The sequence below is a fragment of the Synchiropus splendidus genome, chromosome 12 (assembly GCF_027744825.2).
Source record: "Synchiropus splendidus isolate RoL2022-P1 chromosome 12, RoL_Sspl_1.0, whole genome shotgun sequence".
In the NCBI taxonomy this organism is placed as follows: Eukaryota; Metazoa; Chordata; class Actinopteri; order Syngnathiformes; family Callionymidae; genus Synchiropus; species Synchiropus splendidus.
Window position 1 is genome coordinate 8,431,125 of NC_071345.1, and position 10,797 is coordinate 8,441,921.

At 40.8% G+C, this 10,797-nt stretch overlaps 2 protein-coding genes and 1 non-coding gene across 4 annotated transcripts; 1 reads left to right on the forward strand and 2 right to left on the reverse strand.

The window, feature by feature from the left end:
• Positions 1-1,299: 1,299 nt before the first annotated feature.
• Positions 1,300-1,490, reverse strand: LOC128768921 (U2 spliceosomal RNA). Its single transcript, XR_008416312.1, has one exon. It is a non-coding gene; the product is annotated as a U2 spliceosomal RNA (small nuclear RNA).
• A 770-nt stretch (positions 1,491-2,260) lies between these two features.
• dynlt1b (dynein light chain Tctex-type 1b) lies at positions 2,261-3,482 on the forward strand. The gene is made up of 5 exons (XM_053881521.1): positions 2,261-2,688; positions 2,818-2,859; positions 3,036-3,159; positions 3,229-3,306; positions 3,377-3,482. The coding sequence occupies exons 1-5, from the start codon at positions 2,659-2,661 to the stop codon at positions 3,445-3,447; spliced, it is 345 nt and encodes a 114-aa protein (XP_053737496.1). The 5' UTR covers positions 2,261-2,658; the 3' UTR covers positions 3,448-3,482.
• Positions 3,483-3,486: 4 nt separating this feature from the next.
• Positions 3,487-10,399, reverse strand: tmem181 (transmembrane protein 181). 2 transcript variants are annotated; one of them, XM_053881519.1, is made up of 17 exons: positions 10,065-10,399; positions 8,342-8,445; positions 7,889-7,950; positions 7,408-7,498; positions 7,043-7,158; positions 6,854-6,970; positions 6,706-6,786; positions 6,301-6,400; positions 5,897-6,027; positions 5,733-5,824; positions 5,610-5,667; positions 5,412-5,514; positions 5,285-5,336; positions 5,139-5,221; positions 4,466-4,555; positions 4,338-4,404; positions 3,487-4,268 (listed from the first exon to the last, which is right to left on the reverse strand). In XM_053881519.1, exons 1-17 carry the CDS (start codon positions 10,196-10,198, stop codon positions 4,184-4,186), a joined length of 1,566 nt encoding a protein of 521 aa, XP_053737494.1. In that variant the 5' UTR covers positions 10,199-10,399; the 3' UTR covers positions 3,487-4,183. The 2 variants fall into 2 exon arrangements, with proteins under 2 accessions (XP_053737494.1, XP_053737495.1); XM_053881520.1 differs by lacking the exon at positions 10,065-10,399 and adding an exon at positions 8,675-8,791.
• Positions 10,400-10,797: the final 398 nt, after the last annotated feature.

Here is a 10,797-nt window from a genome sequence, read left to right on the forward strand (position 1 = left end):
CACTCTTGGGACAAAACGCAGTGCAATACCTCCCTCTGCTGGAGAAAATGAGGATGACTAAAAACGACAAACAAGGACGCGATATTTTTTTTATGTTACGCACTATTTCAGGTACTTAAAATATAAATACACCAGGCATCCCCTTTAAAAAAAGTGGTTTAATATTGGTTAGTAAAATATGTGAAATACGGCTCCTCGGTTAACTTTGTATCTGAAATAAACTAAATCTCACAAATCAAAACAAACACTTAATTCAACTCATTTCAGTAATTCATCTTAAAAGATTGATTGTTTTCTACATGCTGCACAGTTTAAAACGTCCAGATCCGCGAGGTTGTTGGACACTTTGGTGAAAAGCTACTAGCTTGAGGCCAATAATCAAAACTTGGACAGAAAACTCACAATTTCACAGTAAAAAAAAAGGTGGACAAGTCGAAAATTACTTAAATGGGACTGAGATGCTTGGAAACAATGTGCAGTTGTCTGTAAGGATGTTGACAGAGGAGTCAGCGAGGAGGACCTCCACCTGGCTGCACCGCAACTTCCCACTGCTGCCACACGAGAACCAGAATGTTAGCTGCAGCTAACTGCTAACACCTTCCTTTTTCTAAACATAAATCCAATAAACCCTCAACATTGTTCTCAGAAAAGGCCTAGATAAATAAACCGACATTAAGACAATATTCTTAAAATTAATGCAATATATTAATGATGCGATTGATATTGGGGAAAAAAACCTATACATTTAAATTAATTTGTTTGCTATTATCTAGTGAATTTCCACCTCACCCCTTCCATCCCTTCTCTCCTGGCGATCCTTCCTTCTCTCCCCATCATTTCATCATATCTTGGGTCCAAATGTTTCAGTCTTCAGGACTTCCTCTGGTAAGAAAATGAATTTGTCTTTCATTGAACCATTATTTTTCTTCTATATTTCAACCACTCTGCTTTTATTTTGAGGATTTCACCTTCAATTGTTTCCCTAAAGTTCCTTATCATTGCTCTTATATAAAACAGGTTCCGACAAACGATCATGTTGGTAAAATTAATTTACATGTACACCACTATGTAGTCATTAATGCAGAAGACATCATTTTAAATGACTATTTCCATCGTATCAAGTTGTTCTAGTGATGAAAAGCAGTAATCATCCAAGCAGACCAGGTGAATAACACATGGAGTCCACCCTTCCCTTTTTGCACAATGCTAAACTAAACATGAGCAATACCTTATAAGTACCGAGAAGGTCTTTAAAAAAACAGTAGTAACAGTAGTAAACAACTTACTTTCAACACTAGAGGGGGGTGCACCGTTCCTGGAGGTACTGCAATACCAGGTCGATGCGCGGAGTGGACGGAGCAAGCCCCTATTCCATCTCCCTGTTCCAAAAATCAATTTAATATATGGTCCCCGGATAGGGGACGTATCAGATATTAAACTGATAAGAACAGATACTACACTTGATCTTAGCCAAAAGGCCGAGAAGCGATACCCACAATGGGTTTGGACCAAGGACGCCATTCATCTGACGTGTTTCTATACCCATGGTGGGAGACATACTCTCAACAAAACCCTCTAAACACAAACAGACTCACATCTGAGCCGATAAGTGGCCGACAACGTCAGACGAAAAATACGAACTGGCAACTTTTGAGAGAGAGTAAAAGTTACTCTTCCGGTCACGTGGACTGGATATGACCAATGAACTATCGCTACAATAAAAAACGTGCGCAACGTGACTAAACCCATTTTCAAATCGAAACGCATCGAGTGCCTCTTAAACACGCTATAACACATTAATAGGCGAAGGAATATATATTCAAAAAATAAGCTCGTTGTATTAGCATCCAACAGCTAACGCAGCGACATCTCCCTCTGCTGGATAAAAGCGGTAACCATTCTCAACGCGGCACAGTTACATAAAACGCGTATTTGTGATAAAATAAATGAAACATGAGCGTTTCTGTTGGTAGGAAACAACGATTTGTGAGTGAAGATAAAGAAAAAGTGATAAGGCGCCAAAAACTTTCGTCGCAACTCATTGCTGTAAAGCTAGATTTAAAGAGTGTAACAAAATATTAACGTGTTCCTTGACTCTCTTCCTTACCTACCACCTGGTAACAAAGCTGCACATTATCTACGTCTCACTTCCACCGACAAAACTGCGTCGTTATCGGAAAAGGCGAACTTACATTTGGTTGAAGGACGACGAAAGTACGAGCCGCAGAACTTTATTTGGAAGTTTCCCAAGTGCTACCGCTAGAGACGCAGTCGAGCTGCCGAACGGTTAATTGATGTTCACAAAGATGGGGGATGGGCGTCGGATCTCACGGCACATACGAACCTTGCATTAAAATAAGCTCACAAAAAAACAGTTTTGCTCTGAAGACTGCCTCATTTCGTTTTGAATTTTTCGTTGCATCATTTTCTAAAACGAAGATGAACTGCCACTTTTAACAACTCAGCAACGTATAAAGATGCACAATTTCATTTGTGTGGATGTTTATTATCGGTTTCAAACAGTTTAATATTCCAAACAATATTGACGCGAACTGCTGTATTGAATGTTCCACAAACTGATGCTAAAAGGCTTTTATTGTCTACGACCGGAAGCAGTCGTCATTAGCCTGTTAGCCCGTCATTTCAACCAAGACAGCCATGGACGACTACGACACAGAGGAGGAGGAGGTGAGGATTTTAAGTGACTTTTCGTCGGGAGAAGTCAAACGCCGTGTCAACCAGACGCTTCTTGATGATAGACACTCGGCAGTTTGCAAATCATTACACGTACATGTGTTTGTTTTCGCCTCCATATAGACCGTTTTCGTCGTTGAGAAGGTCAGCCAAATTATTAAAGAGGTAAGTGCGACAAATTCAATGTTTCACCGTGGTACTTTTAGTTTTGCGAGCCAAAACTACCATGTTGTTTGGTTGCTAAGGATACGGTGCTAACCGGAAGTTCCTGTCAGTTTACCTTCTGGTGTAGTTTTGTCAATGTAATTTCAAAAGGCAACTTCTGTGTCGGTGTTTTCCAGTCAGTGGGAGCAACGATCGGCGAGAACGTTTATCATCACAGCAGAGTCAACCTGTGGAGCACCAGCGTTGTGCAGCAGTGTCTCAGTCAACTCAGCAAACTGGGAAAGCCTTTCAAATACATTGGTACATTGCTGTATAACACCCGGCGTGTTTACATGTGCGCTGACGGATGTTGTGTTTGGCCCCCTTCAGTGACATGTGTGATCATGCAGAAGACAGGCGCAGGTCTGCAAACAGCCAGCTCGTGCTTCTGGGACAACACCACAGATGGTGAGAGTCCAAATCTTAACATTAACTGGATCTTTAGCCGCTAATATGCCGCTTTGTTTTACATCCACAGGAAGCTGTGCTGTCAGATGGGAGAACAAATCCATGTACTGCATCGTCACTGTATTTGGGTTGGCAATTTGAGCCAACAGTCCAGTAATAAAGCACATGATGGTGACAACAAAGTTAAGAGTGATTTATTTACATTTGAAATGACAAATCTTTAAAAGCATCACCTGACGACCAACATCACTCACCCACACACATCCGAGGGTTTAATATTTACAGAGCCAATACGGATCATTGCAGAGACAAGGCACCATGAGATTTGTAAAGGACAGACACATTGAGCTGCTGGAGCCAAAGAGCTGAAATGAAACACGTAAATAAGGCGAATGAGAATAAACAAGAGGTGGAATACAAAACAACCCTTCAGTAGTAAATCATGTGTAAAAGAGGCAAAGTCATGATCAATCGAATAAATAGATAAGTGCACGTTCATCAGCAGGTCAAGTTCACACCTGCTCTGGTTTCTTTCACGCTGCTTTGAGACAAACCAATCAGGAAACCCCGATATTAGTACGTCCTCTACCTTTGGCTGTGAATGTCTTCTTCATAAAGGAATAAAAAACTGTACATGGATGACTGTGGCACGAGGAAAAAAAACATTACAATTTGCACTTTCCCTAAAATAAAATGACTGCTGGTAGAAAGGAAAAGAAATTTGATTTCATCCCCACCGTGACACTGCTCGTCTCCAAGTTTGGTGAAAGTACAGTACATTCAGGAGACAACAGGAGCCCATTGTTTTTTTTTTTTTTTTTTTACGTACAGCATAACGTTTCAAGGAACTGAGTCATCGTGTCTGGGTGCAGGAGAATCAGTCGCTGTCACTGTCGTCTCTGTACTTGGTGGTGGCTTTCATGGCTCGTCCGTTGTGCAAAGGCATTTCTTCATAATCACTCCTTTGAAAGAGACAAAAAACGCTGGTTATTTGAGGTGAACAAAATACAAAAACTCTGAATTTTTTTTACCCATATATCACTTCGTCGTCAGAGTCGTTGAGCATTGAGAACGCAGGATTGTCTTTCAGTTGGGAGTCTGCCAAGAAAGTGGGTTAGCATGGTATTCTGGTGTGAGGGTAGTGCAGCACGAGACTCACCATAGAGGGCGTTTTTGGAGGGCGAGTACACAAAGGCTAATGTGTACAAGTAAAAGTTCAGTAGACCGTAGAAGGATAAAAATTCTGCTGGTTTGTTGGAGTCAAGGATCAGCACTTGTGATACAACTTTCAGAGTTAACCAAGATGGCTGCTGGTACACCAGGATTGGTGTTTCATCAGGCGACTCATTATAGACATTGGGAATTCAAAAAAAGCACAGGATATCTACTGTTGTAATACCATATGCCTTTTTTTCAGTGCAAATTTTTGTCAACCGATACTGTAAAAAAATAAACAAGGGAAATTAAATATTTTGACATTTTAACATCTTCTGTCTTTATCAACAATGCAATTCTTATACCCCTTTTATCATAAGTTGTTAAGAACTTAATAATATTTTTCTTATGTTTTCATAAATATAACGTGTTTTATTTTCGTTCTAGTTCTTAAAATATATTTTTTTTAAATCGTAATTTATCAACTGCAATTTCTCATGTGGCCACAAGGGGAAATCAGTTCGCCACCTCTTCTCTATAATACAATACAAGTTAACTTAAGAGCTGACTTTACTGCAAACTTAAACATCGAGAAGAGACTACGGGTTTTTGATAATGAAGAAGGAAAGAAACGAAATGCGATGCAAAGTTTAGAAGCCTTACAGTGAAAAGGATATAATTCTGGTAGTGAGTGGATAGTTCCGCCACAAAATTGTCTTGGAGAGCCTTGGCCCCGAACCTCAGGTAAAGAATGACCATGCTGGAACAGAGAGCATTGAGAATGAACTGTTGAATATTTATGAAGAGTTTTTGTGAGGCGCACCTTATAACCAGGACCACAAACGTCAGCGCTGTCAAAAACTTGAGCCGCAGATCTGGAAGGAAGCAGAGCAGCAGCATTAAGATTGTCAGACCCTGATATTGGATGAAGAATAAAAGGGGTGAGGTACCAGAGTATGGCATGTTCTTCAGTTCTGAGCAAGCTCTGACCACCAGGAAGACCAAGTAGAGGATGTAGAGGACAACCACGATGAGGAAGAACACCTTCATGCCCTGTAGAGTTTCAAATTTGTCAAAGAGGCAATTACAAAACCAGACTTCGCTTCGTCCTCATTTAAATGGAGAACAAAAACAGATGATGACCTCACCTGAAAGTTTGCTATATCCACTTTATACTGGTATGTGGGGTCTTGAAGTTCATTGACCCTAAAGAAACAACAGGTAAATGCCAAGTAAGAATTAGCCCAACAGCTGCTGGTTCCCACGCTTACGTCTGCCAGATGCCCAGAGTGACTGCAGAGAGCCACAGGAGACCCACGATGATCAGCTTTGGCAGGTAGAATGTCAGGAACCTCCTCTCGCCCTGTAGACATGAAAATTCCAACCAATTTAGCTCATAAGAGCCAAGGAAAATAGGAACTGACGCTTGACATACCTGAACCCTGATGCCATGGTAGACGCAGAGCCAGAAAAGCAGCAGAGCACAGAGGAAAAGAGCCTGGAAGAAAGCATCCAACGTCCCAGGGAACCAGCTGTTCACCAGGAAGGACAGCGGGAAAAATGGATCTGGAAGGAGACACATCTTGAGCACTCGTTGTTTGAGTATCAATAGACACTTGGTAGCTCCAGTGATTTTTACTTCAGACTTGACAATGTCAACTTTAGATGGCCACGATTGATCCTTCAGTACAGTCTAAAATCGTCCTAACATCCACAACTCTGCTCACATTAACACCAAAGAATTGACTGGACTTTTAATCCCATCATCCCTGTAGCCTCACAAGGAAAACACAACGCAACACTCTGCTGTTCTCATTGAAAGATGAGAGTGAAAATCACCGTTGTAAAGTAGCAGCAGCGGGAGCAGGATAGACATCCACTTCTGTTCGATTCCCCAGTCTCTCATGGAGAACTTCCTCAGAGAGTGAGCAAATAGACACTGGAGGAGAAAAGAGAAAGCATGTATTCAGCCCTAACAAAATCAAATGATGGGGATTATTAAAGAAAAAAAAGCACTGTTGAGAAAAGGAGAAATTCATGGACAAATAACAGACAAAGTGCAGTCATAATTTTCTTTTTAAGATGCAAATCAGTAAAGATTTAAATTAAATTTAAATCTAAGTGGGTGTAAGATTCAGCTATCAGCAAAAACAGCAATGAAAATGCTACTTAGTTTATCCACTTGTTCATCATAAAATAGTAATAGAGTATTCATTTAAAGGAGAACAGGCAGTAAAACCTTACCGTCACGATGAAGGTCAACACCACAAACACAAATCTGAACCAGATTTCCACTTGAGAAAAAGTGGGGTTAAAGGTCTTCCACTGATGAGAGAAATGAAATCATTAGAGATGGGGAAGGTAAACTACAACACGCAAGTGTGACACCTACCACAAAGTTGACTTTCAATTCGCTGGAAATACTTTCAATTCCAGAGAAGGTGATTTTAACCGTGTACTGGGTGTAGTTCAGGTATCCCAGGTGCAGTATAATGATCTCATCACATATCTGAGGACACAGAAATGTTACTACAGTGAGGGGTCCTCCTTGAACAAAAGAGAGTGAGAGAGACAGACTTACATCTACGCAGTGGAGATTCCGGGATTTCTGCTGAACAGTGTTGATGTGCACTACACTGGCATCCTGGCATCCCTTCAGCTCAACGGTAATCTCAAACTGCTGTTTGAAGTCTCCCACTGCAGTTGGACACATTAATCAACCAGGACACTATTTATACACTGGCCACAGTGAACAAGCACAGACTTGGGCAATAGATACGTACAAGTTACACACATGTTAAGTGTTGTCTATTTGTATTGGATTAGGGGTGTTTTCCCGGACACTGTTGCTGAAGGAAAAAGTTTCTGAAGTCTTTACTGATGTGGTGAAAAGCACCGACTCAACTTTTTTTTTTTTTTTTACTTTTCCTGACTGCTCTTACTTACCGCTGCTGTGCTCCGCCTGCATCACACAGGTGAGCCATAGCTGCTGGTTGTAGGTGGTCAAAGGAGGTGAAAGTAGAAGAAAGGGTCCAGTCTTAAATGAAAAACAAACACTGAAACTACAAATTTAACAACTGATGATGGTAATAAACATTTCGCAATTCAATTACAAGCCATTTGATATTAGAAATATAAAGCACAACACAGACAGATTTGGTTCACGGTCCAATACATGGGTGCCAAATTCAACTGCAGTTGAGCAGGTGAGCAGCATCAGCCCAGTCCACCACACCACACTAGGACATGCATAACTGACGTTCTGAGGCTGTGACATTAAACTACTTGAACAAGTAAGGACATACAAACACCCTGAGCTGGATTAGCCCACGCTCTTAAAAATTGTCATGTGACTGGAATCACAACAAAAAAAAAAAAAGAATGACAAAGAACAGCATTTACTATTTTAGCTGGTGGAAAATCTTACCTTTACTGAGAGATTTTTCCCTAGATCTCCACTGTGCAAGTGCTCGGAAATAATCTTCGGACCTGAACACATAGTAAACTCATTCATTTATGTTAACTTCAATCAAACAAAAGAGTGGAGAAGAGAGTATTGTTAATTTCATTCATTCAAGTAGTCTTCTTCAAATCTAACATTCATGTTTTTATGAAATATTTAATTAATCATAGTCCGAAAACTAGTCACAAATCAACCACATGTATGCTGAGTGTTCTTTATACTTGAAAAATGACGATGTGAAAAGATAATCTCTTATCTTTCACCTTTAGACTTTTAAGGTATTTTTCAACACTTGCTCCAACAGAACATCATGATAACTCAAAAGCTAGTACTCACTCTAGTACTGGGAAATGTTAAATCGCTGCAACTTTAATGTCGAACTATCTTAAGAAGCGCTGCACTGTCACTCATCTGTACCTGCGATGCCGAAGACGACAGTGAGGCCAAAACAAATGAGGAAGCCCACGAAGACCAAGACGAAGTGCCTTTTGGACAGACTGTACAGACGCATGGGGGCCAGTCTGTAATGAAAAGTAGATATTAGTCATTCAAGGACGCCATTTGTTATAGCTTTAAGCGGTAATAAATGCCAATGGTCGAAACATCCGGCAAAGAGGAAGCGGATATGTCAACAGCGCTAGCTTCCGTGCTAGCTAAAAAGAAACATATGGTCGCCGAAAATGCCACCATTATCGCTCCAGCTCCGACAAAAACAGGTCGCATGAGTCGGAGAAGCGGGACTACACGTACCTCTCCATGACTGTAAGTCAAAAGTCTCCACAAGGTGAGATGAATCGCCAAAAGTGCGCTTTGATGCTACATCCGTGTGTCAACAGCAGCCTGCCACAACTGGAGTGCAACGTCACCATGTGGGCGGAGTCTAAACTGGTTACGTCATCCAATTAATCGATGATTTGTGTTGCCGGCGATGTTGACGTTTTAATGACACATTTTCCAAAAAGTAAAAACAAAAATAAACAAAAGATATGACAAAGAAAAAATAAGACAAACTAGCAAACAAAAATATATATAAGTAATCCAGTATAATTATAATGGTCAATATAATGAATATTTTAGACTTCATCTGGCTTTACTGTATTGTGTCCTGTGTTTTCACTGGTCATCCAGAATACACATATGACGTTCAAGATTTCTGAGACGTCGGCTTGATGCCTGTGTGAAACACTGTTACTAAGAGTCCTTGAACTTATCAGCATGGATGTATTTGTTTATATTGTGCTATAATTTTAACAAACAAAGATATAATCCTGTTCAACAGGGCCATTTGAGGTGAACCCTGAACCGGTTTAAAAAGCAAACACTCCACGCATCATACCTGACAATGCCAAACATGCATCTCATACTCGAGTGATGGATGGAATAAAAAGCTGTTTTACTTTTATTTTGAAACAGGCCAACCAATTTTAACTTTGCTGATCTGATGGTTTAAACAGACCATATCTAGAAATCACTAACAAAAGATTGTGTACCATTTGGAGTTCAACATCACCTACAGATTACCAGTATTTTCTTTTCAAAACGGTGAATAATATTCCATTTAACCAATCCAGATTCCAACAGCGTTAAAATGTTGTTCATAATTTATTCATCATGAGAGGTTTGTTGGTGAAATGATGAATTAGTAGTGACATAAGACAAGATAGTGAGTTTCATTTAAAATGATGAAAACACATATTGAGCGAAAGACCAAATTAATTTTAACTCTTATCATTACTGGGTTATTATTTCCCGCGGAGATGTTCTGCCACCCGAGAGGCCACAGCTTCATCAAAAGGAGTCAGTTGTGAAGTGACAGAGCGCCTTACAATGGTGTTATCGAGGGTTTTAGGGCAAATACATCTTTTTTTTTTAATCCAGTCTGACACTGATGAAACCTTCGATGAGCAACATTCAGTTGACTTCAGAACGCACATGCGCAGTTTGACAGGATGCTAACTTCATATTTGATACGCATTTCAGCAAATATTCTAGATTTTAAATGAATATCGTTTGAGGGGTGTGTTGAAAATCAATCATGTATTTAATCTTGTATCGTTTTTCTTTACGGATTTACGCGGATGGATATGATCGTGAGAGGAAGAGGTGATGAAACCAACATGACTATTGAGAGCAGACCCACCTATAGAAGCGGTCATCTCTGTAGGGCGTCAGGTCCTCCTTCAGCTCGTTATAAGCCTCCTGAATCTTGCGGCAGAAATACTTCAGCTCGCCGTACAGCGGGTTCTCCAGGCCGGACGTGAAGTCGGTGTCCATCACCGCGTCAGCCGCTGGAAATGGCGACGTAGAAACCACCGGCGGCCTATCGAGAGCAATTGTTTGTGTTGTGTTGCTGTTGCTGTTGAAATGAAAGTGCGGGCGAGGCTGTTTCCTTTGTGTTCGTCCAGAGGAAGCGACGGGGATTCAGTTGAGGCAAAGACACGGCGGAAGCTCACCGATGAGCAGGGAAGTCACGTGACCGCGTTCAGCACCGAGGACAGTGACTCAAGCAAATCACACGCTGTGACGGAAATGGTCCGCAGACGCCTCTAAAACGCTTTAAATGAGAACACACATTACAGGCAGTGTGAAGTAAATAGACACACACTTGCACCACATTTATTTATTTCCACTGATAACCAGTGGTTGTGCTTTACTCGGGAACGACTTTGATTTTGATAGCAGTCAATGCACGATCGGTACTGATAGGTACCGTTTAAAAATGTATTCCAATATATGCATCCAGTGATCGATCCCACTCGCCTAAGCTGTTTTTGGATGACTTGGAATCACAAAACTATGAACCAGTTTTCAGGAAAGTCAAGGACATGAAAGGGTTCTGAAACAAAGACATTTTATTCAAAAGATGCGTGACA

Excerpts from the sequence above, each read along its gene's own strand:
- dynlt1b (XM_053881521.1), top strand. The coding sequence starts at position 2,659 with ATGGACGACTACGACACAGAGGAGGAGGAG. Across the intron at positions 2,689-2,817 it reads ACGACACAGAGGAGGAGGAG|ACCGTTTTCGTCGTTGAGAA; the intron begins GTGAGGATTTTA and ends GCCTCCATATAG. Across the intron at positions 2,860-3,035 it reads TCAGCCAAATTATTAAAGAG|TCAGTGGGAGCAACGATCGG; the intron begins GTAAGTGCGACA and ends GGTGTTTTCCAG.
- tmem181 (XM_053881519.1), bottom strand. The coding sequence starts at position 10,198 with ATGGACACCGACTTCACGTCCGGCCTGGAGAACCCGCTGTACGGCGAG. Across the intron at positions 7,499-7,888 it reads GGAAAAATCTCTCAGTAAAG|ACTGGACCCTTTCTTCTACT; the intron begins GTAAGATTTTCC and ends TTTTCATTTAAG. Across the intron at positions 4,556-5,138 it reads ATCCACTCACTACCAGAATT|CAGCAGAATTTTTATCCTTC; the intron begins ATATCCTTTTCA and ends ACTCCAACAAAC.